Source organism: Physeter macrocephalus, chromosome 4 (assembly GCF_002837175.3).
Source record: "Physeter macrocephalus isolate SW-GA chromosome 4, ASM283717v5, whole genome shotgun sequence".
Lineage (NCBI taxonomy): Eukaryota > Metazoa > Chordata > Mammalia > Artiodactyla > Physeteridae > Physeter > Physeter macrocephalus.
Window position 1 is genome coordinate 103,047,859 of NC_041217.1, and position 26,698 is coordinate 103,074,556.

The 26,698-nt window shown below is 38.0% G+C and overlaps 1 protein-coding gene across 2 annotated transcripts; it reads right to left on the reverse strand.

Moving 5' to 3' along the window:
* Positions 1-121: 121 nt before the first annotated feature.
* Positions 122-24,260, reverse strand: EPHX4 (epoxide hydrolase 4). 2 transcript variants are annotated; one of them, XM_007101378.2, is made up of 7 exons: positions 23,927-24,260; positions 21,900-21,985; positions 14,295-14,452; positions 11,940-12,068; positions 8,059-8,162; positions 3,077-3,225; positions 122-783 (listed from the first exon to the last, which is right to left on the reverse strand). In XM_007101378.2, the coding sequence occupies exons 1-7, from the start codon at positions 24,155-24,157 to the stop codon at positions 540-542; spliced, it is 1,101 nt and encodes a 366-aa protein (XP_007101440.1). In that variant the 5' UTR covers positions 24,158-24,260; the 3' UTR covers positions 122-539. The 2 variants fall into 2 exon arrangements, with proteins under 2 accessions (XP_007101440.1, XP_007101441.1); XM_007101379.4 differs by lacking the exon at positions 122-783 and adding an exon at positions 7,325-7,379 and having other exon boundaries at positions 3,149-3,225; positions 23,927-24,213.
* Between the last annotated feature and the right edge of the window lie 2,438 nt (positions 24,261-26,698).

Genomic DNA, 26,698 nt, shown 5'->3' on the forward strand with positions numbered 1-26,698 from the left:
TCATACCCTCTTGTTACTCTTCCCAGTGTAAGTAGTATTTATGGTCTATTTTAAGATGCACATTCATCTTGTCATATCTGCCTTCAAACTAATAAATATACTATAAATCCAAGAGATTTGGTAATAGAATTTTTTAACGGTTAAAAAATAGTAAAAAGAACTTTGGAACAATAAAATAAAAATTTATACCATTGCAGTTTTGCCTTTTAATATGGCACAGCTAATCTTTAATATACATTTGTAAAAGGCACCATATATTAACAGGGTAAATAACGTGAAAAACCAAAACTGAGCCACTTTCTCCGACTTCCTTTTTGTACAAGTGTGTACATTTTAAGGCAGATGCTTTTCTGTGCAAAATACAACAAGTAAAAAACCAACATTATGTTACAAGTTCACACATTCTCAGATTTTTTTCGATGTCATTTGTCAGGATATTTATTTATGATAAAGCATATTAAAACAATTTTTCCTAATGAAGCTTAAAGAAGTTGATGAACAATTTAAAAAAATTATTTAGCGATTTCATTACAGACTCGTCACAGAAAAAGCCAATCTTTTCTCCTTGTTTCTTCTTTTAGAAATGTCCATATCAATTTGTTCACTATGTCAGGTTGTTCTTGCTGGAGCCCGTGACTGGCTTCTGACAAAATAGTTAGCCTGAAATAGTTCTTAACGTAAATCTTTGTGCCTTCAGCCATCTCAGCCTCCATAAATGTGTCTTTCTCTCCCCACAGTAGTAGTGTTGGAGTGATCACCATGTGATGTTTGAGAGGCAGGCAGCTATAAAAACAAAACACGTGGGCTTGAGACTCACTGTAAACATTAAAAATAACATTCCCCCAAATGTTTCTTTAGGCCACAAATTTTTAAGGAGGGCAATATCCCCACCAAAGGGATGAACATTTGTTCTTGAGAGAGTGAAAAAAAATTATGCTTTTTATATATAAACCATGAGTATACACACAGTACATAAACAGATATTAAAATTTCATGGGGTGGGGGGCAATTAGGAAAAAAAAATGCCTAAAATGGCTCTGAAGGGAGGTGATGACGAAAAAAATGGTTGAGAAACACTGCATTAGGCAATCAATCTGTACAATAAAAACTTTAATGGTCTATTTAAGAAAGGGCCAGATAAAAGTTTTAATTGGATCAGCCCTGCAAAACTTATAATGCAGGCTATAAATTAAATATGAAATTCATCATTATGAAGAATAATTTGCTTCAAAAAGATACCAGAATTTCTGAATAGTGTGATGAAAGGGAGCTTTAAACAGTGTTACTGTTTAAATGTATTTCAATCGTTTGTTGGATAATCTAATGCATTTTATGTGAAAATTGGAACTGAAAAGTCAGAAAATATATACGGAATGAGCCTTAATACTACATGATACTATATTTATTTCGCAAGAAGATTCTTTTTAAAATATAAAGTTTTTATTATGTATTTTTTAAATACTGAAAAGTATAAAGAATAAAATCATGCATAATTCCATCATTTAAAAATGGTCATTTTCTATACATATCGTTGAAACCATAAGTACAATGCAGTAAATATACACAGTTTATACACAGTATACATATGCAAATTTCATATTAAATTATAATAACTTTCTTGTTTCATATAGTTTTTCAAAAATAATTGTAAAACATATATTTTATGGCACAATAACCCATAAATGACCGTTCCTGTATAATTGAATATTGATTATAGCATCACTTAAAAGAAGGGGATGTTTTAAGTGATGCTACAATGAGCATTTTGTGCCCAAATCGTTGGCATTTCAGATAACTTCTTTGGGCTAGAGCCCTGGAAGTGGAATTCCTGAGCTGAAGAGGATACATATTTTTAAAGCTTTTGACAACTTCTGCTAAGCTGTTTTTCAGAAAAGTGGAATGGTATTAATTACATCCCTGTTAACTAAGAATGAGAAGGAACATCTAACTAGACACTCTCCAGCACTGAATGACATTTTCGCTAGTTACAAAAACGCTTGACTTGTGGCTACTTGGGGTTGATAAGATGCTGCTGGAATGTGAAGGATATCACATATGTCCTCCAAGGTCTTAACTTTTGATTCCCATGCAAGTGGCCATCATTTGGTTGTAATGCTCCTAAAAATTAAGTTCTTGGTGAATGGGTAAACTGATATAAAAATATATCTATTCTTAATTATTGATACATGGATTGTTATACAAACTTGCAAGTCACTTAAATTCTGGAGCTCATAAAGTGTTCCAAAACAAGACATTTTCTAATAATTACCTGCATATTTAACAACATGTGAGCATGTAATAGTTGAATCAGTAAGGAAAGGGGACTATTAGTCCCTATTAAAAGGACTATTAGTGAAAAAGTAAAGAGGAATATAAATTCTTCACCAGATCGAATTGAGGGTAAAAGGGAGAAGCTTTCAGAAAATTAAAAGAAAAGCATATTCTCTGGTCCTGAGGTTTCAAATTGTTAAATTTCACATGAAACGTAAGTTACAGATAAAACAAAGTATGTACAAATTTGAAAGTTGCTAAGAGAGTAGATCTTAAAAGTTCTCATCCCAAGAAAAAAAATTATAACTATGTATGGTGACAGATGATTAACTAGACTTACTGTGGTGATTATTTTGCAATACATACAAATATCAAATCATTGTGTTGTACACCTGAAACCAATATAATGTTATATGTCAATTATACTACAGTATAAAGAAAGAAAGAAAGAAAACAAAGAAAAATATTAAATATTTTAAGAGAGTAGATTTTAGTATATTAAGCTAAAGAACTTAATGGAAAATGCTTGATTAAATAATTCTCATTAAAAATAATCAGTAAGTATAGTTCTGAAGAACCTAAGGGCAGGACAGGAATAAAGACACAGATGTAGAGAATGGACTTGAGGGAGGGAGGAGATATGGGGATATATGTGTATGTACAGCTGATTCACTTTGTTATATAGCAGAAACTAACACACCATTGTAATGCCATTATACTCCAATAAAGATGTTAACAAAAATCAAATATTGGCTCTGTATGGAATGAATATTTTGTTTAGTTAAAAAGAACAAATTATACTGACCTGAAGATATTTCGGTAATGGTTAATTGGACCACTTAATGCTCCAGGCTGAGAAAAAACATAAATATAAGCTTCAAGATCTTCTGCTGTTAATCGACATCCTTTTCTTCCAATGCCAGTGCTGTGACTAGTAAACAGATGTTTCAAAGCCTGATAAGTGAGAAGAGAATAATTAAAACTTTTCAATTACCTAATAGTAACTAAATATTTGGCTTTTGAAAGAGAATGATGGTCAGTGTGCAGTGATAGCTCCCAGTTTCTGCTCTAGCCAGGTTGGAGACCTCATTGTTTACAAGCACATTTTATATATTTCTGCTTTCCTGGCTTTATTTTTGATATTATTCCCTTTTAATCCCCCATGGACACTTCACCCTTATGAAAAGTATCCTGTCTTCTTGGTGTCTCTTCACATTCTACAAGGCTGAGCTCAAGTACTATCCCTGCTCTAAAGCCTGATATTCCAGTTAACAGTTTATCTATTTACTGACAACCAAAACACACACACACACCCCCGCCAAATTGTTTGAACTTCTTTTGATCACAACCTAGAGTAACAAACACATTTTACATCATGATCCAGTTCATATCTCTACATATATATTTCTGAAACAAAAGTTTAAAGAAATAGCCCTTACACTTATTACAGCATGTAATGATATTTTCAACTCTGTTCTACTTTATTTTTAAAAATTCAAATTGCAAGCCACTTTACTGAATTGCAAAACATTTCATGACTCACTAATGGGTCTCCACCTACAGTTTGAAAAATACTGCTGTATACCAGCATTTCTCAAAGTGTGTCTCTAAACCACCTGAATCAGAATTATTGGGATTCTTGTTTAAAATTAGGTCCCTCAACCCCAAAACACCCTTGCAAAAATATGAAATGACATGTTCAGCAGGTGATTCATTGAAACATTATTTGTAATAGAAAAAGAATGGAGGACTTCCCTGGCAGTCCAGTGGTTGAGACTCTGTGCTTCCACTGCAGGGGGCACAGGTTCGATACCTGGTTGGGGAACTAGGATCCCTCATGCCCCGTGGTGCAGCACAGCCAAAAAATTTTTTTTAATTAAGAAAAAAAAAAGAATGGAAACAAATGTCTATGGGGGGTTGGATGAATAAACTATGGTATAGATACACGATGGTGAATTATGTGTTCTTAGTACTCTAAGAGAAGAAGGAGATAACTCTATGCTGATGATGGAGTCATCTGCAGGGTATATTGTTAAGTGGAAAAAAAACAAGGGTAGAAATAGTGTTTATAGTACGTTATCTTTTGTGTGAGAAGGAAAAGACAAATATATACATATTTGCTTATATTTTTAAAAAGAAACAATAAAAAGAGGAAACAAAACTAACCAAAATGGTTTTCGATGGGAGAAAGAAGAAATAGGATGGAGACAGAGAAAGAGAGGAAACAGAGACAAGTGAGACTTCTCTGAATGTACCTTGTTTTAGAGTTTTGACTTAGAACCATATAATGTTTTATATAAAGTCATAGAAGTTAAGTGAAAACCCTGTCGTCTTAAATTTGCTTTGGAAATGTGAATAAGAACTCATAATTTTTTTCTGTCTAAAAAATATGTATGTCTACATTCTGTCCAATGGAAAGATCTAGAAGCAATGAAAAGTCAGTAACAATGATCACCTTGACACCCAAACTGTGGTTTCTAAATACCATTTCCTACTAATAGGAGCCAGAGTTCCTTCAATAAATGACTGATCCCAGAAAAAAATTCCAGGAAAAAAATGATGGACTTAGGACATTAAGGAAGCAAGCTATCACTGACTAAAGGGCTCCTGTGTCAAGAGGACATAGGAGTCAACCTGAAGGAGTTCACACTTGCAACAATTTGGGCATCAAAGAGAATAATGACTGTAATCAATTGACAAATATCAAATATATTTTTAAAAATCATGAGCTCATAATGATATGAAAAAAAAACCCTCATTGGTTATCAATGGAGGTTTCTAGGGCACCAATTCATTACTCTGGAAGTTGTTTATAAAGGGAAATAATGAAGCATTTGTCCTGCCATTCTTGTGGGAACTGTATTTCAGAATAACCAAATATAGATGTGGAAATTCTTCTTTATACATGAATTCCAGTTAATAAAAGCAGAAAGAATAATATTGGGTTGGCCAAAAAGTTTGTTCAGTTTTTTTACATTAAGATGGCTCTAGTAGCACTTAGTTGTCTTTAACTTTATTCAAAACAATTTTGTTATATTGTATTGTGACTGCTGTCATACTAGCGTGCATTAAAAAAAAACTTATCAAAACTGGTGAATTTTTGTGTAGCCATTTTAATATTGAAGATGAAGAAAAAAAGCAACATTTTCGGCATATTATGCTTTATTATTCCAAGAAAGGTAAAAACGCAACTAAAACGCAAAGAAAGATTTGTGTAGTGTATGGAGAAGGTGCTGTGACTGATCGAACGTGTCAGAAGTGGTTTGAGAAGTTTCTTGCTGGAGATTTCTCGCTGGACGATGCTCCATGGTCGGGTAGACCAGTTGAAGTTGATAGTGATCAAATCGAGAAATTAATTGAGAACAATAAACGTTATACCACGCAGGAGATAGCCGACATACTCTAAATATCCAAATCAAGCGTTGAAAATCATTTGCACCACCTTGGTTATGTGAATTGCTTTGATGTTTGGGTTCCACATAAGTTAGGCGAAAAATAACCTTTTTGATCGTATTGCTGCATGCGATTCTCTACGGAAACGTAACAAAAATGTTCCATTTTTAAAACAAATTGTGACGGGTGATGAAAAGTGGATACTGTACAATAATGTGGAATGGAAGAGACCAAAGGCTGGTCTTCATCCAAAGAAGGTGATGTTGTGTATATGGTGGGATTGAAAGGGAGTCCTCTATTATGAGCTCCTTCTGGAAAACCAAACGATTAATTCCAACAAGTACTGCTCCCAATTAGACCAACTGAAAGTGGCACTCAACAAAAAGCATCCGGAATTACTCAACAGAAAACACATAATCTTCCATCAGGATAACCAAGGCCGCATGTTTCTTTGACGACCAGGCGAAAACTGTTACAGCTTGGCTGGGAAGTTCTGATTCATCCGCCATATTCACCAGACACTGCACCTTCAGATTTCCATTTATTTTGGTCTTTACAAAGTTCTCTTAATGGAAAAAATTTCAATACCCTGGAAGACTGTAAAAGGCACCTGGAACAGTTCTTTGCTCAAAAGGATAAAAAGTTTTGGGAAGATGGAATTTTGAAGTTGCCTGAAAAATGGCAGAAGGTAGTAGAACCAAAGGGTTCAATAAAGCTCTTGGTGAAAATAAAAAACGTGTCTTTTATTTTTACTTAAAAACTGAAGGAACTTTTTAGCCATCCCAATAGAACTAAAAAAATCACTGTTTTCTAAAGAAATTATGAACCTAGGCAGTGACGATCAAGGTATGCTAAAATTATTTGGTGAAATGTTGGTTGTTAGGCAATTTGGATAGGCTGACAATTTGTGAACCCACTGGTTAGTGTTAGCATTACTAAAACTGGGACAACTAGGCATTATGTGCTTCTCTGATGTGATGCATTAGGAAATACACCGAACCACCTATAAAATATTCTTGTCAAATTAAACCTCAGTCTAATCAAGCCTCAAGATCAGTAGCACCTATGAAGTAGGAAAGACAAGGGTTAGCAGAACTAGTTAAATAACACCATGATGAAGCAGTCAGTCAAATCCAAAATGCGGATCATTCCTCAGAGCAAATGAACAAATTTCTTCTTAAAAAAGTGATGGTAAAAAACAAAAGGAAAGAACTGTTAAAGATTTTAAAAGGCATAACAACCAAATACAATATGTAGACCTTGTTTGGTTCCCGATTCAAACAAATAAAGTGTATAAAGACAGTTGAGACAATTAAGAGAATTTGAATGGGCATTAAATGATTTTAACAAGTTGTTCATTTTGTTAGGTTTGATAATGGCATTGGATTTATGTTCTTTTTTTAAAAAAGTCCTTATTGTCAGAGGTACATGCAGAAGTATTTCCAGGTAAAACAATATTATGTCTTTTTTTAACCTCCCTAAATATTTAACACCATGCTGGACAAACAAGAAGCAACTAATTAACTTCGAAGAAATAGATACAACATATGACTCCTGGTGTCAGTGTATATGGTACACCAATACCTGCAGGCTTAATTTTGTTTGGGGGTTTTGTTTACTCCCAAGGGCTTCCACTTCTGCTGTTGTCAAATTCTCTTACCTGACATTCATATTCCTTCATCTCCCCATGGAATATTCTCTAGAAAGAGGTATGCCTGTAGGGGAACAGGCTCTCAGAAAAAATTGAGTTAACAGCCAGGCACTCAAACATACGAATAGAGACTGTAAAAATAAGTAAGCCTATAGATGAAGCCTTAGAAACATTTATTAAGTTTTAGCATTTGTCTGTTTTTCTTTTCCCATTTTTTTTTTTTTTTTTTTTTTTTTTGGCAGCACTGAAAGGCTTTCGGGATCTTAGTTCCCCGACGAGGGATTGAACCCGTACACCCTGCAGTGGAAGGGTGGAGTCCTAACCACCTGGACCACCAGGGAATTCCCTGTTTTTCTTTCTTAAAGATGGATTTTAATTTAAAATGTTTCTCATTAACATTATTTGTTTGACTTATTGTTTTGCATAGGAGGCAATGCCTAACAGTACATAACACATAACAGATGTACAATAAATGATTATTTAAAATAAATCAGAACAACATAAGCAGGACCGGTTTTCTTGGGTTTTTTGTTTGTTTTTAGTGTTTCAGTCTATGTTTTATTTTTGACTTCCTAATTTTGTCATCCTCTTGGGCACCAGTCTTTCTTTTTTTAATTGAGGTATAATTGACATATAATGTTATATTGGTTTCAAGTGTACAACATACTGATTCAATATCTGTATACACTGCAAAATGATCACAGACAAAAAGTCTGTAACATCCATCACCATGTTCGACTTACCTTGAAATCATTTATGGAAAACATAAATTCTGGGAACCATGGTATTTGGAAGAAATAATAATAGCTGGATTTGAACAGCTGGGCAGGGTGTCGTAAAATATATTCTGAAATTAAAATACCATGTTAGACCTTATCCAAGGGGTATGAATTACTTACTATTGAAATAACTTCTTTTTAAGGCAATTTCACCTTTGAGATGATCCCATAAAAGAATCTACAAATAAGCCTTCTGTATATTTCTCTTTGGAACAATTTCTATGTTCTTATATTTTATTTTGGATATTTTTGGTATTTTAAATACTTAAAGCACTTTAAATAAAAAGAAAGTTCCACTTTATGAAGTGTTGACTCAGAAAGGAACAGGAAACCCAAAACAACACTCCCTTTTCTCCAAGGTCATTATCAGTGACCAAACACTTTTCCTAAGGATACATGGGGAAGTAATTTTCCCTTGTTGAAAAGATTTTCCTTACAGGCTGATTTGAATATCTTATTCATTTGGCCTCAACGGAAACTAAAGCCTTTCCTTTAAATTCATTCATGTATTGAGAAAATTCATCCATTCAATGAATCTTTGAATATCTACTGTGTGAGAGGGGATTTAGCAGTGAACAAGAGAAAAGAGGTTCCCATTCATAAGGAACGTACATAATAAATAAGTAATGAATACTTAAAAGATCATTTTACTTAGCAAAAATACCATAAAGAAAATAAAACAAGGTAATCTGATTGAAAGTAATGGTTGGGTGGTGTGGAGGGACTATCCTTTAGTAAAGGTGGTGGAACAGGTTTCTCTGGGGATGTGGGATGAGCCTTGAACGCAAAGATCTAGAAGAGCATCAAGAACAGAAAGTAGGTACTGGGCTTGGCACATTGAAGAAGCAGAAAGAAGGCCAGTGTGGCTGATATGTAGTGAATGAGGAGGGGGAGATGGTATGAGATGAGTTTTAGAAAGAAAAGCAGAAACCCAGTCAGGTAAGGCCAGAATGATAAAGATTTTAAGTGTTTTGGGAAGACACAAGTTTTAAACTAGGGAGTAATGTGATCATACATATTAAATGTACATATTTGTTGTGTATTGTTTACTATACTTTTATTTTCCTTGCTATAGAGGTGATTTTTTTTTCTTATTTCTAATTGTGTAACTGTACTCAACATGGTTGGAGTTTTTAGAATTATAATTCTCAGGTAAGTGGAGCACTGTTATGTTATACTTTTTGTAAAGTCATCATCGAATAAGATTTATTCAGCTCTGCATTAAGAGATATCAATACAGTTAAGGGAAAATATAGTCATATTACTTGAAGACTTCATATTGACCTGAACAGGGTTGAACCTATTACTGATAAGATAGTTCCAGAAATATCCAAGTATTTTCTTACTGAAATGACCAATTACAGTTTGTCCATATAGCAGCACCAACAAAATAACATTTACTCTAGGGTCCTGATCAATTGAACAAGCATGTAGCACAACTTCTATTGCCTAATGCAACTGAGAAAAATATGATGAACCTCAGTTTGATATTTGTTGTTTTTTTTGCGGTACGCGGGCCTCTCACTCTTGTGGCCTCTCCCGTTGGCGGGGCACAGGCTCCGGACGCGCAGGCTCAGCGGCCATGGCTCACGGGCCCAGCCGCTCCGTGGCACGTGGGATCTTCCCGGACCGGGGAACGAACCTGTGTCTCCTGCATCAGCAGGCAGACGCTCAACCACTGCGCCACCGCAGGGAAGCCCTGATATTTGATTCCTAAGCAGCTATGCTATTACCTCAGCTGAGATAGGACAATTGAATATGTATCTAAAATTTAACTTTTATACTTATACAGTATTTATGTAGTCATGTTCCCTTTCTCCCTCACCTACTTTAATTTTGAGGAAGAAATAAAAATATGTTTTTCTGAATTTTTTGTTCCCCGGAGGGCTACTGTGGGTCATGACAGTACTGAACCTCAGAAAATTTGACAAGGGTAGTTAAAGAGGACAAAATTATAATTTTTGTGAAAAACAAATAAAAATGTGACTAGCCATTGTTCACAGGTTTTTTTGTTTGTTTTTAATCACTCTTAAGATTAAGGGTTCTCTTTATAGCAGAGGTTCTCAAAACATAGTCCATGTGGACCCCTGGGGATCCTTAAGACCCTTTTAAAGGACACAGATGGTCAAATTATTTCAAAACAATACAACTAGCTTTTCTCATTTTGCCGACATTTGCACAGTTGGTACAAAGGCAATAGTAGATAAAGCCATTGCTGCCAGAGCACAAATCAAGGCGGTGACACTAAACAATACCAGCAGTCACTGTATTCTTCACCACCACACACTTGCTGTAAACAAACAAGTACATAAATACATAAAATTAAGTGGCGGTTTCACTTAAGAATGTCTTTGATGAAATAGCAAAAATTATTAATTTTATTAAATTTCTACCTTTTTGTATACGGCTCTTTAACATCGTGATGAAATAGAAAATAAGGCAGTTCTGTTCAACACCCAAATACAATGATTGTCTCGAGGAAAAGCACTTCTGCAATTGTCTGATAAGTTGAATTAGCTGCATTTTTAATGGAACACCATTTTTACTTGAGAGAATGACTAACAAACTATCATCAGTCAGATTGGGTATTTAACAGATAGTCTCTTGAAAATGAACAAAGTGAGCCTGTCACTTGAGGGAAAACAATCAACAGTGTTTGTTGTCAATGATAAAGTTCAAACTTTCAAATGAAAATTAGAATTTTGGAAACCTGTGTCTGCTACTGTGAGCTTGACAGCTTTGCAAAGGCTTTTTTGATGAAACTGGGGTGATATTAATGAACATGATTTGATAGCATACAATGAAATGTGTCAACTTATGGAAGATCTGCATAACTCAATGAACCAATATCTTCCAATGCGTGATGATTGCAAAATCATGCATAGGTAGAAAAAATCCATTCAAAGTGCTAGAGAGACCAATGGATTTTAATGTGACAGAGTACAAAAAGTTCATTAATATGACATCAGATTCCACATTGTTACTAACCTTTAAGAAATAACTAATTTTTGAGTTTGGTGTAGTATTAAAGGAGAACATCCACAGTTATTTGAAAAGACTATTAAAATACTCCTCCTTTTTCCAATTACAAGTCTGTGTGAGGCCAGATTTCTTCATATACTTCAAACATTTGCAGTAGATTGAATATAGAAGCAGATATGAGAATTCAGCTGTCTTCTATTAAGCCAAAAATTAAAGAGGTTTGCAAAAATGTAAAACAATGACACTCCTCTCACTAAAATTTTCTTTTGGAAGATGTAGTTAGTTTTCAGTAAAATGTTTATGCTAATATGTACTGGATTAATTATTTTTTAAAAATGAATTAATACATAAACATTTTTAAAATTCTCATTTTTAATTTCCAATACAGTGAATGTTTATGGATATAACCCATATAAACAAATGCTCAATGGGGTCTTAATAATTTTTAAGAGTATAAAGGAGACCAAAAATTTGCGAACTGCTGCTTTAAAGAATGCTGCCATTTCTGACAGCCAAAGGAGTCAGGCAAGAGGAAAATTTATTTCTAGGCTGTCAATATTCATTACTGTCAAAGTAATGTTACTGCATTTTCCCTTTAACTCTTTAACTCTCCCTAAGTTAGCGGTAAAATGTTTTCTAAAAAGAAATAAAATGATGCAAGCAAATATAAAGCAACACTTCCTGTGACTCTTCAGGAATATTTAAAGCTGAGATAGCTGACATTATCATGTGCTAATATCATATTTTAGTCATTTAATTTAAAAAATATTATGTTAATCAACTTTTGCTGTTTTTAATCCATGTCAGTGACAATAGTGAGTTTTCACGCTATCAAAGATGTCTTAAAGGAAATTTAAACTCACCTGTAAATACATTTGGATGAGGGAAGTTAATAACAATAAGCTTCATCACCATTTCAGGATAACAGATGGCAATTAGCCAAGCAATCATGCCTCCCCAGTCATGGCCAATAAGAACACACTTGCTATACCCTGTAATTGAGAAATGAATGTTGGCATCATTGAAAAGAAACAGGTGGGTGCATCATTACCACACATAAAATAGGTATGCTTCTAAAACTAATCTTTCTATTCCCCTACCCTAATTATGCACTTTGTGCAGACATTGAGCTTGGTGTTTCCAAAACCCTGTATGTCTGAATCACCTAGGGTAGCTTTTTAGAAAATTTAGATGCCCAGGATCCATTATAGACCTCAGAATCTCTCTTGGGAATTTATACTTTAAAAAAAAAAAAAATCGGAAGTAGTTCAGCTGTGGTCACATAAACCTGAGTTTGGAAAACCATGGTAAAGACTACACATAATTAGGTCATAAGCAAGATTACATTATTGATTTAACTGGAAAATTTCATGATGACAAATTTAGGCCAAGTCTGACTGAATTACCACAAAATGTGAAAGAAATATGGCTGTCGGAAATCATTGTCTCTGAGTCTATTTTACTGTAATCACAGTAAATTACAACACTGCATTGACACCCCCAGACCTCATCCATTTTTTCCCCTCTAAGAATATTGACCTGATCTACGTTCTCATTAGACTGTTGTAGAAAAGGGTCTTTAATTTGATTTCATGGGTTTCTCACTATACTGGCTCTGTTAACATATCGATGGTAGCAGCTGGGTTTTAGTCAAAAGGGATATAGTGTATTAGATTACTTTTAAAAAATATTTACTCCTCCCCTCTCCCCACTGCCATAGAGGTAGTATACCTCACCGCTCCCCCCTTTTATTAATAAATTTATTTATTTATTATTTATTTTTGGCTGTGTTGGGTCTTCGTTGCTGTGCGCAGGCTTTCTCTAGTTGTGGCGAGCAGAGACTACTCTTTGTTGTGGTGTGGTGGCTTCTCTTGTTGTGGAGCATGGATGCCAGTAGTTGTGGCACACAGGCTCAGTAGCTGCACTGGCAGGTGGATTCTTAACCACTGTGCCACCAGGGAAGTCCCCCCACCACCTTTTTCCTGACCATGCTGAAAGACAAGAGGGATCTTAGCTCCCCGACCAGGGATCAAATTTGTTGCGGTGCGTGGGCTTCTCATTGAGGTGGCTTCTCTTGTTGCGGAGCACGGGCTCTAGGTGCTCAGGTTTCAGTAGTTGTGGCACATGGGTTCAGTAGTTGTGGCACATGGGCTCAGTAGTTGTGGCTCATGGGCTCTAGAGCACAGGCTCAGTAGTTCTGGCGCGTGGGCTTAGTTGCTCTGCAGCATGTGGGATCTTCCCGGGTCAGGGCTTGAACCTATGTCCCCTGCACTGGCAGGTGGATTCTTAACCACTGTGCCACCAGGGAAGTCCCCCCACCACCTTTTTCCTGACCATGCTGAAAGACAAGAGGGATCTTAGCTCCCCGACCAGGGATCAAACTGTGCCCCCTGCAGTGGAAGCGCAGAGTCTTAACCACTGGACCACCAGGGAAGTTCCTTCACCACCCCTTTGATATTTTGATGTTAGACTGGGCAGTGTGATTTGCTTTGGTTTTGTGGTGGGTGTATAACTTGATTTGGGGCTCAGCCATATGACTTGCTTTGACCAATGAGCTGTGACCAGAAACTTGAAATATGCTTTTACAACTGGGTTCATCCTCTTGCCACTTCAACCATAGCCAGGAGAAGGCTTCCCGCAAATAGGTACTCTCCTTTAGCTGGGGCTCCAGCCCCATTCACAGTGAGAAGCCAATCCCAGCTGGACCTGTAGCCTGAGGCAAAGACGCAGAGGGGTCCATCCTACAGTTGACCTGAAGATCCAGGAGCACAGGAATGAATGCCTATGGCTGTATGCCACTGAGTTTGGGGTGGTCTGTTACACAATATTATTGTGGCACTAGCTGATCAATACAAGAAAGATAATGCAAGTGTTTCTGCATCTTACAACATGTTTAAATAAATATTTAGGTGTTGGTTCTGAAGAAATAAATTTTCTGAGAACAAGAATCAAATTTCTAATAACTAGTTCTGAAAAAGATAGTATACATTAAGTCAATTTTTAGAAACAAATTTTGAGAGTCACTTTTGGCTGGTAGACAGAATAGTTATTCTGGTTGTGTTATTTTAAATTGCCTCTATAAATATTTTGAGCTATATGCACCAAGGTGACAGGATCTAGATAACAGCTCAGGTAGATGGAAGAAATGAGGTAATCAGTTTACAATTTGTTGAATGTTAGTCCCTTAAAAAGAATTAACACTGTTTTTTAAAACCTACCTAAAGAGTCTAAAATATCCTTTATATCTGTAATTAGACAGTCCAATTTATAATTCTCTCGATGAATGGGAGCATCTGTTTCTCCATAGCCTCTCAAGTCCAACGCTACAACTCTATATTCACTTTTAAATTCCCTTAGTTGGTGACGCCAAGAATACCTGCAGGAAATAAGAAACGTTAAAAATACCACAGTAACTAATACAAAGAATAACATTACAGATTTTCTAAGTGGAAAGCTGTAAGAAACTCCTTGTTTTTGAGAAAGGTTATATAGCTGTGTGTGGGCAGGAAAGAAAAGAACTGTTTGAGAAATAAGCACTGACGTTCTTTATTAAAATTACATTTTTTTTTTAACCAGGTCCAGTGGGGTGTAACAAAGGGCCAGGGTTTATAGAAACTACAAAATATCAGATACTAAGACCTTAAGAAATGTATTTAAGAAGTCAATTTTCTAAGCTTTTCTTAAATAATGCTCACCACAATCACTGAGTCTGTACCTATAAATGCTTCTGCATATTGCACCATTTGATTCTCCCAAAAAATTTGTGAGATGAAAATATATTTTCCTAGAAGGGAGATTTTACTCACCTTAGTCCACTGTCAAATAGGACTCAATGTTTTTAGTAATAACAATGGGTTACTCATGGATGAAAATGTCTGACGATTTAAAAAAATATTTTCACGGAAAGAATCCAATAAAACAACTACTTAAGATAAACCTCTGGGCTTCCCTGGTGGCTCAGTGGTTAAGAACCCACCTGCCAATGCAGTGGGCACAGGTTTGATCCCTGGCCTGGGAAGATCCCACATGCCACGGAGCAACTAAGCCCAGGTGCCACAACCACTGGGCCTGCGCTCTAGAGCCCGTGCTCCACAACAAGAGAAGCCACGACAATGTGAAGCCCGCGCACCGCAACGAAGAGTAGCCCCCGCTCGCCACAACTAGAGAAAGCCCACACACAGCAACGAAGACCCAACACAGCCAAAAATAAAAACAAACAAAAAAGATAAACCTCCACTTGCTAAAACAAAATCTTGGGGGGAAGATCCTGAACCATCAGCATAAGCTAGTGTGATATTTAAAACATTTAACAACCAAAATGGCACAGGAACTGACTAATTAGAATGGCCATAGTGACAGCCAAGTCCTAGAAGTTTCTGCTGGGCCAGGTGTTCCCCCTGTGCTTGATAATAAAACTGCAGAATTAATTGAAATACAGAGATCCATGAGATTACCTTCTTCTAATAAGCAAAATCATCATGGATAACAAACAGAAAAAGAGACACGGATTTTTCAAAGCGACTCACTATGTTATGGAACTCAAAATATGCATTTATCAAAAAGCATCTGCATGCACATCTGTCCATGAAAACACAGTGCAAAATTATCTGACACAAGCCAAATGGGAGATTGTTGTCTGGAAGGATTTTTGGAGCACAATAGGAAAGTGAACAGAGTGATCTGAGATAATAAACCAATAGTGCAAGGGGACTGCAGTGTGAAGTGACACAAAGCCATGAGAACAACAAAGCAAATCAACCACCTTACATCAGCAGGTAGATTATCAAGAAGGGTGTCAGACACATATTTGGAATTATGAATGGATAGAGTCTTCGATCTATTACTAGGATATCTATAATTTGTAAAAATCTGCAAAAGCACTGCCAATTAATATGGATTTGAAAATGTTAACAAAAAGTGTCTTTCTTAGCAAAGCCATAGCAATCTTGATAATCTTGTCTCTGGTTTGTAATAAACAAATGAAGCAGTTTCATTCCTTAAAGATACTCCTCTGTCAACACATATGATTTTATTATTTTCTCATAGCCTTACTTAACATTGTGAATTGATTTTTTTACGTCTTCATAACTGAAGCCCAACTCTTCCCTCTTTATAATCCCTCATACTCAATCAATAAAGTTCAGTAGATTAACCTCTTGCATTGGCAGGCGGACGCGCAACCACTGCGCCACCAGGGAAGCCCTGTGAATTGATTTTTTTACGTCTTCATAACTGAAGCCCAACTCTTCCCTCTTTATAATCCCTCATACTCAATCAATAAAGTTCAGTAGATTAACCTCTTAAATATTTATTTAATCACTTTTCCTGTCCATCCCTGCTATCATTACCTTCATTCAGGCCTCCATTAACACAGCAGCCTATCGATTGGTCTGTGTCCATTTCATTCCCCTTGGCTCTGTCTTCTACAAACCAGAGTGGTTTAGCAAAAACACAAACTCTGTCAGGTCATTTCCCAGCTTAACAGCTTTTCTTGACTCTGTTACTCATAATGTGAAGCCCAAGCATGTTATTCTGGCACACAAAACCTCCAAGATTTGACTTGCCCGATCTTCCAGCCTGACTAATTTATACTCTGTCATTTGCTATATAATAAAAAGAACTAACATCTATAACAGTTTTACTACATGCCAGGCACAATTCTAAGTGCTTCACACATAGTGATGTTGATCTTCAAGGCAGTACTATGAAGTAGGTACTATTATTATCCCCATTTTACAGGTGAAGAAACAGAGGCACAGATTGGTTCCTGGATGTGCTGAAGGTCACAGATTTAGCAAACAGCAGAGCCAGGATTCAAACCCAGGTGGTCTGGCCTGAGAGCCCATGCTATGCTGCCTCTGCCGCACTAATCTACTTGCAGTGAATAAACATGGGTTTTGTTTTTATGACTTTGTTTATATAATCTCCTTGTCTGAAACATCATCCCTCCCCATCATTCCCCTACTCCCCACAATCCCTGTCCTTCACCCCTCATTGAACTCCTCATGCTGGGCACCTCCTCTTCCAGGAGACTTCCCAGGCTCCCTCCTTCACAGGTGGGTTGGGTGGCCCCTTCCATACTCTCGCACTTGTCTGTACACTCTTCAGTGCACTGGGAAGAGTGTACAGACAAGTCTACTAGACACTAATCTGTTGGTGCCTGGCACTTCCATTTGATGGTGAGCTCCCCGAATTATCTGGTAGACATGTAGGTGCTCAGTAGAGATTTGCTGACTAAGTAAAACAATGAACAAATGAAAGCACTGAATTATGATAGTGCTAGAAATACGAGTTGTTCCATAAAACTCTGTCTCAGTTCAAACCTTGAGACAACCTTGAACTAAAGTTCCCAGATTCCTGTTGGGGAATTTATACTCAATTTCTATTAAAATGTGCATTGTTTTAATATTTTAAATACTTGTGTCTTCACTTAGAATTCATTTAATTAGAGATTTCAAGGTAGAAATTTGACTCAAAAAAATGTGTACAATCCTGTAACATTTTACATTTAATGTATTAGAGATTATGCAAACATAATACCTGCATGTCATTATCTTATTAATAATTTAAATTGCCTCCAAATAAATTCAACTATTGCTATTATCAATGAGTGGAGCCAAACAATATCTTAAACATTTCTAAGAATGTTTAAGGATTGCAACTGCTATCTTAATAAAGTACAAAATAAATTTTAAATGCAATCTTCCTAGAGTTCATAAATAAATCATATTTGACTTACACATTAACTGTAAACTGAAGAAGAAATCACCCCAGTGATAGATTGATGGGTATGTCATTCACATGAATAAAACAAAACAACCCCCTTGATAGAGGAATAAAACATACTGCAAAATCAGTAACTCCTGACAATATTATAAATAAACAAATCTAGCTATTTTCATCCACATTGTTTTTTCGCCCCTCTGGTAGCTTTAGGTAATAGCAGAGGACACTTCAAAAAAAGCAACCTCTTTCTTAGTTATTATTCTTAACATACGGAGGACCCCTGGTTTACCAGGCTAGCCTCTTTGAAATGTAGAATACCTTCTTCCCCTTCACAAGAGAGAAAAAGTTGCAGTCATCAGATTCTGCTCGGCTGTATGGATGACGAGCCCTCACTTGCCTCAGCACTTGAGTAATGACGAATGCATCCCATACAGCTGGTGTATTGCCAGAAATTGCCTGCATCAGCTCAAAATATTTTTAAAAGCAATGCAAATTGAGGTGGAGATAGAGGGGGAGAAAAATCATCTTTGAAAAACAGCCTTATTTTGGGCTAATTTAGCTAAAGTTCTCATAGATGTGTATATTGTTTGATGTTTCCTTTATATTTTAAAAAAGAAGACAGAATTTTATTGTTTCTGTGTAACATCTAATAGTATACATTAAATGTCAATTCTCAACAACTATTCTTAGTTGATGATAAATGCAAATAATACATTACATTTGTATAGTACTTTTCTGTTTAAAAAGCAGTTTTACACACATTGCCAATTTATGATTATTTTGTTTTCACTGTACCAAATAATCTGACCTACCTGATCTACAAAGAAGCTTATAAATTCATGTGTATTTAGGCAAAACTTGATTGATAGAGGAATAATATTTATATTTATAATGTAAATTGAAATCGGTTTGAAGTGCCAGATAAAGTTTTTTTGGCTCTTAAAAAGGGGAGAAGTGCAAGAGAAGGGGTTTTTTGAAAAAGAAAAGGGAAAGTTCAAGAGAGAGAGACTTGAAGTGGCTTAATCAAAGCAGCTTTATCCTAAATTCTGATTCAAATTGACTTTTTCCTGAATGGAATTGACTAGATTGTATAATGGGGAATAGTGGTAATTTGGAAGGAAAGACAGAGTAAGTGTCAACATAGAGGTCTTGGTTTAGGGTAGGACACACTCAAATAGAAGTTTTTGATTAACAGCAATCTCCATGTAGTTGCTCTAGGAATCTCCCTGAACAACCAGGTAGCTTTCAGATTAATGGCTAGCAAAGTTCAGTGAATTCAATATGGTCTATTTGAGTAACTCAGTTTTCAGGGTTTGCTGTTATTGTTGTTTTACATTATAGCAAGCCTCTTGCTGGAGTAACAAAATAGTACATTTGGTGAACAGAAGGGGACTCATTCCCATGATCTGCATATATTTCCTAATATATGCTCTTCAGAGTAAAAATATCTATAGGAGTTTTTTCAAAACTAAACCATTCCTCTCAATAACCCTTTTGGACAAAGCCAAGACTTGATTTTGCTGGAGCAAATGGGTCTGATGTCCAGTGACTGGTGTTGGGCCCCCTCCTAGACTGTCCTATCCACTGAAGATTCTAGGACATGGACAAGAATCACCAGGCATTTCTGTTTTGCAAAAGGGGTCTCATGAAGAGTAAATAATGGGACAGTGCTGTGAAAAATGTGCAAAAGTATCTTTTCTTAAAGTATGACACAGAGCATCTACTGTCCTATATTAAATGGGTATCACTGCTATTTTCTGGGCCTCCTCAAAACAATTACCAAGTGGCTGAAGTGGTTGCAGGTTCATCTTTATCTTCCGCATATAAAGAAGTGACATTCCAGGAGGAAAAAGAGCATGGACAAGTATCGGGGTTGGTATGAGGTACAGAAAGAGAAGAGCCTTTAAATCTTTTCTTTCTAAAAAGTTAACTCTCCCCACTCAGATCATGAATTTTATTTAGAATGATGATTTTAAATGTTAAAGTAAGGTATACTTACATTGTTGGTTAACTTTTGAATTTTTCTATAAGGTGTGAAATTTGAAAGGTAAAAATCCATGTATGTTATTAGATCATTAGCATTCCTATATACCAAGGATATATTAGAGCAGAGGTCAGCTCTGAAGTTTAAGAAAAAGGTGTACCTTACTTTCTGGCACTGCCAATTTCAGAAGGGTACTGCGACACTCAGAAGAGTGCCAGGCACATAGTAAATGCTCAGGAAGTATTAACTATCATCATCAGCAGCCAGAATCAGGAAATTATTTTTTAAAGGTCTGGGACAATGCTCTGTCCCCAAATTTCTCCCTTACTTTCACTCTTAACAACCTGCAGTTCCACCATTACATATTCCTCACCTACTTCAGAGTTTTAAAGATTTTATGTCATCCAAAGCCCTGATTTAAAAAGCCTCTAGCTCTGAAAGAGGTATTACCTTAATACACTTTAGAAAAACTTTATGAGTGAAAGGGACTTTATTAATAAATGCATTGAGGATGCTAGTGGTGGCACATAGATCTCCACACTGAGTGAATGGGAATGAAGGAAGAAAATGAATATTTATTGAGTATTCACTGGGGTCATGGGAACGGCCTTTCACATATTTTGACTCCCTTTATCCCCACAACTCTGCAAGATTCTTGTAGATTGTGCAGGGTCCTGCAGCAATTAAGTGGCTGAGCCACAATTCACTGCCCATGTTACTTTATGCAGATTGACTAACGCTTCAGACTAACATTTTACTTGTGAGCCAATCATGTCATAGACTTTTTCCTCTGGGAAAATGATTAGCTAGATGGGTTTTTGCCATTCTCCGTTCTTTTCTTCGATGCCTAATGCTTCCTAGTGCACTAGCAATCTCAATGCATTTATTAATAAACTCCCTTTCATTTGAAAAGTATTAACTAAAGTGTATTAAGGTAATATCTCTTTCACAGCTAGATGTATTTTATTTATTTATTTTTTTAAGTTTTTAATTTTTTTTGCGGTACGCGGGCCTCTCACTGTTGTGGCCTCTCCCGTTGCGGAGCACAGGCTCCGGACGCGCAGGCTCAGTGGCCATGGCTCACGGGCCTACCCGCTCCGCGGCATGTGGGATCTTCCCGGACCGGGGCACGAACCCGTGTCCCCTGCATTGGCAGGCGGATTCTCAACCACTGCGCCACCAGGGAAGCCCTAGATGTATTTTAAATTAGGACTTTGGATGACCCAAAATCTTTAAAACTCTAAAGGAAGTGAGGAATATGTAATGGTGGAATTCTAGGTGTTAAGAGCGAAAGTAAGGGAGACATTTAGGGACAGAGCATTGTCCCAGAACTTTAAAAACATACCATATATTCTACATTTGAGTCAGTTCAAAGAATATGATTTTTTTTTTTTGGTCCATTTAGCCATCTCAAGATCATAGCCTTGAGCTATCAAAAATATGATTTTCTTTTTACCACCTTGATATGTACCATCTTTTAAAAAGATATTCATTTTTTAAGAGTTTAATCATGTGTTGTTTCATCTGTACTTACTTGGCTCTGTGGGGTTCAAAGGAGAACAGAACATTTTCTTCTAGGTAACTAGCAACTGTGTATTTTTGGCTATAGGTTTTCTTCTCAATGTGAAATATTCCAATCCTTAATTTGTCCTGCATTCATCTGAGCCTGTTACTAAGTGCATAGGAAAGAGTTCCTTTTCAGTTTCCATGAGCCCTCTTCTCCCTCTGCCTTTCCCTCACCCCAAGTCTCACCAAAAGCTGCCAGGTAACAGGCACTCTAATTCTTTCATTTCTTGCAAATCTCCTTTTCCATCCAATGTTGTATTTTGTCCACAGTAGGTACTATAAAAACTGTTTTGTAATCGACTATTCAGAAATTTGAAACACTAAATGATACTTCTTTTAATTATCAAAAAAAAATTTAGGATGATAATATGCATGTTTCTTTAAAACAGGAGGAACACCATTCCTGTGACTGAGGAACATTTAGGAATAATAACTCTAGGCCAGTACTTGATCATAGCATGGGGTCTATTAAAAGTCATTATAAGAAAATGACTCTATGATAAGCCGAGTCTTTAGTGCAAAAGAAAAAGTTAGTTGGTAAGTTTACCAGAATTCTGGAAATCCATGAAGCAGCAGCATAAGTGGTTTGCCTCTTTCTCCAGCGGCAACATAATGAAATCTTAACCCCGAATCCTGCAGTACGAAATAGAGGGCATGAAATTTCAGCGATGTTTTGTGTTGACTGTAAAAAGTAGTACATTTAGTATTTCCATGCCGTTAAAAAAATTTCACTTGCATTATTTTTAATATAAAGAAATAAAATAAGTATATTAATTTTCAAAAGGAAAAAATAACCATGATTTATTAACAGGGTAAATTGAAAGATTCACTTTTGTCAACATTCTCTTCTCCTTCTATTTACAAGGTCAATTTATATATTATGAGCTTCTGAAACAGTCACAATTTTCTTACTGATGTGTCACATTTCATCGCACTCAAATTCTGCAGGACATGTAAATAATTCTGATCTGCATTTATATTCCTGCCATATTTACCTCCTACTCATGTACTTTTCTCAGCTTGCCCATCAAGGGCTGTGCCATCAGTTATATAATTCACACCACCTTTCCTTATTTTTAGTTCTCTCCTTCCCACATTAGCATTTTCTGTTGAGGGTGCACGTACAGTTCCCCTGGCTGCCTGCTCCTCATGTCACATCAGTGTATTTCTTTTTTTAAAAAAATTTATTTATTTTTGGCTGTGTTGGGTCTTCATTGCGGTGTGCTGGCTTCTCATTGTGGTGGCTTCTCGTTTCAGAGCATGGGCTCTAGGCACGTGGGCTTCAGTAGTTGCGGCACGCAGGCTCAGTAGTTGTGGCACACGGGCTTAGTTGCTCCGTGGCATGTGGGACCTTTCCGGACCAGGGATTGAACCCGTGTCCCCTGCATCGGCAGGCGGACGGACTCTCAACCACTGTGCCACTAGGGAAGCCCTGCCCTCAACTGCTGAATGCCTTCCCAGAAGTTCAATAACTTCTTTTATTAGTGGTGAGTCTTGGAAGCTGAAAGGCTGTGGGCACTTGATTGGATTTAGTGAATAAATACTTCATTTCACTTACTATGTGCGAGGCACTGTTCTAAGTTTTTTGGTTTCTCTTATTTGTTTTTACACATATTAACTCATTTAAATTCTCATATCAACTCCAGGCTGAATAAGGGTAAGAAAGACATGCCCCCTGGTTTTCTGAACTTCAGCTGCTGGGCAATCTAGTTCCTAATAGGAATCCCAGACCTGGTGACAAAAATATCCTTTCATGTAGGCTATTTTTGAAAGGCCTGCGAGTCAGACTATAGGGTGCATTTCAAGAAGCCATCTCCCTTCACCACCTGGAGCCTCAGGAAATAGAATATCCGAGGGCTGTAAGAAACCTTGGGACAAGCATGGACAATTAGAGTCTGCATGCATAGCTGACATTTACTTTTTGTGCCATTCCTTTGGTCTCTGGCATCATAAGTCTGCTTCCTTCCCCACAAACGTACACAATTTATTTATTGTTTCATGTTGCTTAGGTCATCTGTGAATGCTCCATTCTGCTGATCTGAATAAACTCCTGATTTCCAATGACTTATTCTATTTACTCTTTCAATCTCTAAAATTGGAGGAGGACAGCCTCCTGAGACAGTAGGGCGCCACCAGTAACAATTCCCTACAGCTTATCTGAGCTCTAAAGGGCAAAGAGGTGACAGACGACAGCTTCCCCTTACAGGAGGAGAGGGAGCAGAATTATTCTGCGTTGTTGTAGTGGAGGAAGAGCGGACAGTAATATAATAGGACCCAGATTATTAGAGAAATTCCACATAACCTTCTCTCTCTGTCTTACACACACACACACACACGCACGCACGCACGCAACAAACAGGGACCGTAAAGACACACAATCCCGACCCTCTCCCGCGACACCTCGCCCCTCTCGCATCCCCTTGGCACCTTCCCCGTCCCCGCCGCACGCCCTGCGAGCCCCGAGAACACTAGGGGACGCTGGGCCTGGAGTCATGCAAGGATCAGCCCGGCGCCCTCTGCTCTCACAGTCGTCACGTTCCCTCGCGATAGCGCCGGGCCCGCGCCGGCCTTCACCTTGATCCGCACGTAGCAGTGGGTACCCAAAGAGGGGTCGTTCAAGCACGCTGGAGGGTGTTCCCGGGCGACCCTCCGGAAGGTCTGCGTGGGTCCCTTGCCGATGCTCCACAAAAGTTTGAGCAGGTAGACGGAAGCGCAGAGCCCGCAGTAGCAGTAGACCAGGGACCAGAAGAGCAGGGACCGGATCGTGACCATCAGGCGGGGGAGGCAATCCCGCAGCCTCGCCATCGGGCGGCGGCAACAGCGGGGTCCGCTGCACTTCCGAGGCGCGGGGAGCAGCGGCGCGCACTCCGGCTACGGAGCGAGACTGCAAGCGCGGCGGCGCGTCAGCCTCGCCAGCCGGTCCGCTGTCGCCGGCTCCGCGCGCGCCTCCCCGCGGGCCCCCAGGCGTCCGTGCCCGGCGCGGGTCCGGTGTCACAGCCCCGGGCTCCCGCACTCACGGTGAGCTCTTGAGGCCACTGCGCCCAGCCCCGGAACGCCGCGCCGCAGACCCACTGCGCTGCGACGTCCGCCCCGGACGAGATAGGCAAGGGTGGAGACCCGGCCTTCCTCCGCAGAGTAAAATCCCATTTCAGAATTGCTAAAATGTGGGGAAAATGAAGATGAGACTTTCCCAAATCATACTAGGTATTGTGGACGGAAGAGCCACTCAATTTGACCAGTGTTCAAATCCTCCCATTGTCCTCAATTAGGCCTTTTTCTGGATCATGGAATTATGGGGCGCGTGGAGGAGGAGCAGTAAACGATTTTCATACTACCTGACAGACATTATTTCTTTATTCATTCCAAACAATCATCTGAAGGTGTTGATATTCTCCAACTAGATTCAGAGTCGTTATCTGCCCAGCCAGGTGTTTGGTTCTAAAGTCAAGCCTCTGGAAATCCCTGGTCTTTTTTCTGTTCCTCTTGAGTTTTTCCTTTACAAGAATACTGTATAAATAGAATCATGTAGTATGCAACCTCTTGTTTCTGGCTTCTGTCGCTTAGCATAATGCATCTGAGAGTCAACTACACTGTTACATATATTGTTTCTTTTTTATTGCTTGTGTTTTGTTGGATGGATGTACCATAATTGTTTATGGAACAGTCCCCAGTTGAGGGACATTTCAGTTTTTTCCCCAGTTTTTAGTAGTTATGAATAAAGTGACTCATGTAAAGTTTTTGGTTCGAACTTAAGTTTTCATTTCACTTGGGTCAACACTTAGAAGTGGGATTCCTGGGTCAGGTCGTTAAGTGTGCATTTAGCTTTATAGGAAACTGCCAAAATGGTTTCCAAAGTGGCTGCAATTTTAATTCACACTAGCAATGTGTGAGAGTTATGATTAGGTCATATTCTCTTGTTTTTGTTTTTGTTTTTTTTCCTTTTGCGGTACGCGGGCCTCTCACTGCCGTGGCCTCTCCCGCTGCAGAACACAGGCTCCGGACGCGCAGGCTCAGCGGCCATGGCTCACGGGCCCAGCCGCTCCGCGGCATGTGGGATCTTCCCGGACCGGGGCACGAACCCATTTGCCCTGCATCCGCAGGCGGACTCTCAACCACTGAGCCACCAGGGGAGCCCAGGTCATATTCTTGAAAGCACTTAGTATTGTCAAAAAAAAAAAAAAAATCCCGATTTTAGCCATTCTAAGAGTTGTGTAGTGTGGTATCTCATTGAAATTTAAATTTGCATTTCTCTAATGATAATAATGTTGGGCATCTTTATGTACTTGTGTGCCACTTGAATATATTCTTCTTTGACAAAGCAGCTGTCCAAATCTTTTACAGATTTAAAAGAAAATTGGGTTGCTTATTTTCTTACTATTGAGTTTGAAAGTTCCTTATATATTTTGGATATGAATCCTTTATCACACATCATGTGGTTTGCAAATATTTTCCCAGTCTGTCTTTTGTTTTCATTTTTAGGGACTTCTGAAGAGCAGAATTCCTTAATTTTGATGTTATCCAATTTATCACTTTTCTTTTATACGTGGTACTTTTGGTCTTGCATGTAAGAAATCTTTACCTAACTTAAGGTCAACAAGGGTTTTTTTCCCCATATGTTTTCTTCTAGAAGTTTTATCATTTCATGTTTTATGTTTAGGTCTTCGAGTTAATTTTTGCATAAGATGCAAAGTATGGGTTGACATTTATGTTTTCCATGTGGATATCCAATTATTTTGGTATCATTTGTTGAAAAGAATATTCTTCCTCTATTGAACTGCCTTTGCACCTTCATTGAAAGTCACTTGACATGTGGGACTATTTTTGGACCCTCTAGTCTGTTTCATTGATTTATATATATGTCTATATTTTCTCCAATACACACTTGTCTTTTTTTTTTTTTTTCGTCTGCACTGTGCAGCATGCGGATCTTAGTTCCCCAACATGTACCCCCTGCATTGGGAGTGTAGAGTCTTTTTTTTTTTTTAAGGTTTTTTTTGGCTGCGTTGCGTCTTCTTTGCTGCACGGGGGCTTTCTATAGTTGCTGCGAGCAGGGGCTACTCTTTGTAGCGGTGCACGTGCTTCTCATTGCGGTGGCTTCTCTTGTTGGGGAGCGCAGGCTCCAGGTGCACCAGCTTCAGTAGTTGTGGTGCACAGGCTTAGCTGCTCAGCGGCATGTGGGATCTTCCTGGACCAGCGATCGAACCCGTGTCCCCTGCATTGGCAGGCAGATTCTTAACCACTGAGCCGCGCCACAGGGAAGTCTGAGTGCGGAGTCTTAACCACTGTACCAGCAGGGAAGTTCTAATGCACACTTGTCATGACTGTTGAAAGTATAGTCAGTCTAGA

Excerpts from the sequence above, each read along its gene's own strand:
- EPHX4 (XM_007101378.2), bottom strand. The coding sequence starts at position 24,157 with ATGGCGAGGCTGCGGGATTGCCTCCCCCGCCTGATGGTCACGATCCGG. Across the intron at positions 12,069-14,294 it reads GGATATTTTAGACTCTTTAG|GGTATAGCAAGTGTGTTCTT; the intron begins GTAGGTTTTAAA and ends TCTCAATTACAG. Across the intron at positions 3,226-8,058 it reads TTTCCATAAATGATTTCAAG|GCTTTGAAACATCTGTTTAC; the intron begins GTAAGTCGAACA and ends CTCACTTATCAG.